Raw genomic sequence first — 5,087 nt, 5'->3', positions numbered from 1 at the left:
TGACATTCCCCTTCAGAGTGTGTTCTCTGCATTGTCCTGTGTCTCTCCAGCCTCTCACTGCTACATCTGTGTCCACAGAGCAGTTCCTGGTCTTTGGTCCCTCAGACCCCATTGTGGCTGCACCAGGTGGGGAAGCCATACTTCCCTGCTCCGTGTCTCCAGCCATGAGTCTGGAGAACATGGAGGAGCTGAGGTGGTTCCGCACCAGATTCTCAGAAGCAGTACTTGTCTATCGGGACCAAGGGGAGCAGAAGGAAGGGCAGATGCCTGAGTATTCCTGGCGGACCTCGCTGGTGAAGGATCAGTTCCATCAGGGGAAGGCTGCTGTGAGGATCCAAAACGTCCGGGCATCAGATAGTGGGATATACATCTGCCACTTCAAACAGGGATTGTTCTATGAAGAGGCCATCTTGGAACTGAAGGTGGCAGGTTGGTTAACTGATCCCTGTTCTACAAACCTTGGGTGACCTGTGTGTGGGAGGAAACTGAGGCATCACGTCACTCAGTCCCTTACTTTCCTTTATGTTTGAGAGAAGTTCTCATGTTTGCCAGACTGTCCTTGAGCTTGCTGTGCAGTGCCGGGCTCACATGGATGCTCTGGTTTCTCATTTTTATCTCTACTTATTTCTAGTTTCCCATTTTAAGATGAGAAATAGGTAGTGAATTCCTATATAGATAAATCCAACTCAAAATGTATCGTGGATCTCCTAAAATGTGCTGTGTCTAGTTCTGTGGACCAGGGATCCTGTTGGTGTCATGAAAACACCAGCTGTTGGAATGTATAGTTTAAAGATGTTGGCAGGAAACTTGCTGTGAGCAATCAGTGAGAAATGATAGTCAATGCTAAAGACGAGTGATTGAGGGTAGGAAGGAAGGATGCTCACGGTCTGTCTTCCCTGGAGAGGAGATCTGGGTGTGGGCCTGCTATGAGCTCACACGTGTGTGGATAATGGACAGATGGAGTGCTGGTTCTCACTTCAGAGCTCCTGTGTTCAACATCCTTCAGTTTCCTCAGGATCTTGTGGTTGATAAAGGCATGGTGTGTTCTCACCACAGTGGGCTCTCCTAGTATCAACACAAAAGTGCTTTTCCCCTTCATTCTATCTGCCCTGTGAAAGGTTCCCATAAGTCACCTAGGTGCTCCTGGGGTCCCTCAATCTAAAGTGGGTTCTAGGATGTCCATGTCTGTCCTCCTGCAGTGATGGGCTCTGTTCCTGAAGTGCACATCAAAGGCCCAGAAGATGGTGGAGTGTGTGTTGTGTGCATGGCTTCAGGGTGGTACCCGAAGCCCCAGGTGCATTGGAGAGACTCCAGAGGACAAAAATCTCTCAGCATCCTTGGAGATCCACCATGAAGATGCTGAAGGATTGTTCAGCACAGAGTCCTCGCTGGTGGTGAGAGACAGGTCTGTGGGGAATGTGACCTGCTCCACCTTCAATCCCATCTTGGACCAGGAGAAAGCCATGGCCATGTTCATCCCAGGTGAGAGCTGTCCCTCACTCCTACAGACCCTGGGAAGTGTGTGTTGTTCCTGGAGTGTGCTGGGCTGTCTGTCCTCAGCTTCACCCATCACTGGCTCTCTGCCTGGGCCACAGAGCCCTTTTTCCCTCAGGCCTCTCCCTGGAAGCCAGCTTTTCTCGTGACTCTGACCACAATGGGACTAATACTCTTAGGGACAAGCTATCTTCTCAGAAGAGAACATTCTGCAAGGCGAGAGGTGCAGCAGAAATTGGGGAATTTTCCCCGTGAGAAGGATGAGTTACAGAAGATAAAGGAGGATGCTCTGAGGACTAAGAGTAAGTCACCATAGCAGTGAAGGACAGGGCCAGAGTCCCCAGGAGGGTCCAGGGTTCTGAGATCAGAGTAGGTGGGAAACAAAATCCAGAGAGGATGTTTGGAATCCTTTGGGTCAGGCGGTCTATAGTTCAGAGTCTCAGGAACCCAAACTGTTTCCTTTCTTCCTGTTAAATGTACTGAGTCCCTCTCTTCACTGCTTTTCAGGTGTACTCAAGGAGGAGCTTGGTGAGTCCTGCTTTTCCTCCTGAGCCCTCTGGTCCCCTCAGAAGTCCAGTAGCTCTCTTGACTCCTGTGTGTTGCTTTTCAGATCAAAGGAAAGCAACCTACAATGCTGGTGAGTGACTGTCTAATGTCGCTTGGTTCCATGTATGTTCTCTCCTTAACTCTAGGCAGAGTGGGTCAGGTGGTCAAAAAAAAAAAAGTGGAACTTTCTGGAAGGTGGAAGCCTGGTGTTTAGGTTCCTACTGATCACTGCCCAGATCTGGAAAATGTGTAACTCCTGGATTTGTCCTGTGCCCTGGGTCTTAATTTACCCAGTTCCTGATACTTTCATTGGTCACTTGGGCTCCAGTAGCTCTAGACTTCTGTCTGCCCTTCTGTTTTCTGACAGCAGTGCTAAAATTTCAATAAAGAAAGTGTCTTAGTTAGGTTTCTATTGCTGTAATAAACCAATGTAGTTTATGGAGGGGATAGTTTATTTGTAGCACACATTTTCAAATCACAATTAGTTATTGGGGAAAACCAGGGCAGGAACTCAAGGCAGAGACCTGGATCAGGAACTGAAGCAGAGACCACAGAAGAAGGCTGCTTCCATGCTTGCTCCCCATGGCATCTTCAACTGTCTTGCTGGCCCACTCCAGGACTACCTGTGTAGGGATGGCACCGCCCACAGTGGGCAGGCCCCTTCTACATCAATCAATGAAGAAAAACCCCACTTCCTTGCCTACAGCCAGTGTATTGGGGCCATTTTCTCAGTTGAGGCTCCCTCCTCTCAGATGACTCTAGCATTTGAAAAGTGACAAAACCTAACCAGGAAAAGACGTTTATCAGTAAAAGAGGTCACAGGTTCAGGAGTATGACTGCACCCACTCCTCAGTCATCCTCCAGGGGTCTGCTCCCCTTAGCCCCTGAAGGTGTTGGTCAAGATGATGGGTTGAGTCTTGGGTTGCTTCCCTCAATGGGAAGGAGATTGTGATGTGTGCTCCTGGTATAGATGTACCTGGCTGTAGAGTTGTTTCACTTGAGGAACACTGTGTGCTTCTCCCACAAATTCACCTCATGTCCACAGTTATTCTACACATTCCATTCTTCAGCACACCAATATATCTTTTAAAAAAAGAGCTGATGCAACGTTTTCTGATAACTGTTGAATAACTTTATTTTATTCTCTAAGATAGTTTCCCACAGTTTCAAGTTTTGTCTGTTAACAGTCAATCTGAATAATTATAGTGTGGTGGTGTGATTACTACTCCTATTATTATTTTCTCTTTTGAAGTAGATGCAGTTATTTTACAGCTAAAAGCCATACAGAAGGGCTGGAGAGATAGCTCATAGTTTAAGAGCATGGCGTGCACATCCAGATGGCCTGAGTTCAATTCCCAATAATCGCCTGGTGGCTCACAACCATCTGTAATGGGATCTGATGTCCTCTTCTGGTATGCCAGTGTACATACAAATAGAGCACTCATACATGTAAAATAAACACATTAAAAAAGACTATTTTAAAAAAGCGATACAGATCAGGGGCAGTGGGGGAAACTTACCCTCCAATGCCATCTTTCTCATCTGCAGTTCTGGGAATTTCCCATAATCCTCTGGTGCCTCTGCATCTTGCAGCGGTCAGCTCCTCTCCGTCCTCTCTCTTCTTAGGCATACCTCACTTTTAGGATGGATGGAGGGAGTTTAGCAGACTCTTTGAGTGGGGCTGTTCTGATTGGGTTCTCACCAGAGTGTGTTCATTTACAGCCTGGAGGAAGGCCCAGCTGTATGCAGGTATGTGACTCCTATAGACTGACCCTTCTGGGCAGAGCACTTGTCCCAGTTAGAGTTTCTCCTGCTGTGGTGAAACACCAAGACCCAAGCATTCCCTCCAGGAGGAAAGTGTTTACTGGACTCACACCCCCAGTCCCTGTTCACAGCAAGTCAAGGCAGGAACTCAAGCAGGCAGGAACCTGGAGGCAGGAGCTGAGGCAGAGGCCCTGGAGGAGTGCTGCCTGATGGATTGCTTCTGGTGGCTTGCTCAGTTTCTTTTCTCCTATATCCTACAACCACCTCCCAAGGAATGACAGTGCCCACATGGGCTGGGTTCTTCCATATCAATCACCAGTCAAGAAAATGCCTCAGAGACTTGCCTATAGGTAGTGGTATAGCAGCATTTCCTCTATTCTGGTCCTTTCCCCGGATGACCGTATCTTGTGTCAAGCTGACATAAAAGTCAGCAGGAAGTAGTTGTCATCCTCTTGATCTGTCAGAGCCTGTGACTACCCAATGGAGGTCAGCACAGGACAGGGCCCATTAGGAGACAAGAGCCACAAAGGCTTCTTCCCTCTTTCCATGATTTTTCTTTGTCTCTCTGTCTATGTCTCTATGTGTATGTCTATGTTTATGCCTATGTCTGTCTATCTGTCTGTCTGTCTGTCTCCTTATACCTTTGTGTGTATGTTGGCATGAATGTAGAGATCAGAGGACAGCCTGTAGAATTCATGCTTAGTCTTTCTTGGCACAAGCATCTTTACCTGCCTAGTCCTCTCAGTCACCCTCTCTGTGATTTATAGACTGTTAATAGCACCTTGTGGAAGGGCTTCTGATTGTGTCTTCCCAAAGTAAGTCTATAGACATTTAATGCTATTGATGAGAGTGATTTTTTGTTAATTATTGTGGTTGCTCGCCCATAGGCGGTGTTTCCCTAAGGAACTCTAATTGAGCTCATTGTTTGTTTCCACAAGCTGTACCCGAGGGGAGTCTTCCCTTTGGTCCGTCGTTGGCATGCTATCTGTGTGACTAGACATTTGTTCATCTCCGCAGCAGGACTGTGCACAACCGTGATTGTGTTTCCTCTGACCTCTCTTTCTTCAGCTTCTGTCATCCTCTTCTCTCTCAGTTTCTATTCCTGCTGCCCCAAGATGAGGTAAATGTTCCGTTGTCCGTGTCACTGCCGGAGCCTCCCTTGAAGACTGCAGGGGTTCCTCCTGAGACTCACAGAATACATAAGTCATTGTCAGAGTCAGCATGGTCCAGTCTGCAGCCATCTAGATCATCTTGTAGGTGCAGGGTTAGTGGGGAGTTGAGCT

General features: G+C 47.7%; 1 protein-coding gene across 1 annotated transcript in view; it reads left to right on the top strand.

The window, feature by feature from the left end:
- LOC116074437 (butyrophilin subfamily 1 member A1-like) overlaps positions 1-5,087 on the top strand; it is an 11,076-nt gene that overhangs the window by 3,492 nt on the left and 2,497 nt on the right. Inside the window, 6 exon segments of the mRNA XM_031347015.1 lie at positions 1,200-1,321; positions 1,323-1,482; positions 1,596-1,796; positions 2,002-2,022; positions 2,105-2,131; positions 3,763-3,789. Of these exon segments, the coding sequence (XP_031202875.1) occupies positions 1,200-1,321; positions 1,323-1,482; positions 1,596-1,796; positions 2,002-2,022; positions 2,105-2,131; positions 3,763-3,789 (558 nt within the window).

The sequence above is a fragment of the Mastomys coucha genome, unplaced genomic scaffold (genome assembly GCF_008632895.1).
Source record: "Mastomys coucha isolate ucsf_1 unplaced genomic scaffold, UCSF_Mcou_1 pScaffold3, whole genome shotgun sequence".
NCBI classification, from domain to species: domain Eukaryota; kingdom Metazoa; phylum Chordata; class Mammalia; order Rodentia; family Muridae; genus Mastomys; species Mastomys coucha.
The sequence above is the reverse complement of the archived record's forward strand: the minus strand, read 5'-3'. Positions and strand labels throughout refer to the sequence as shown.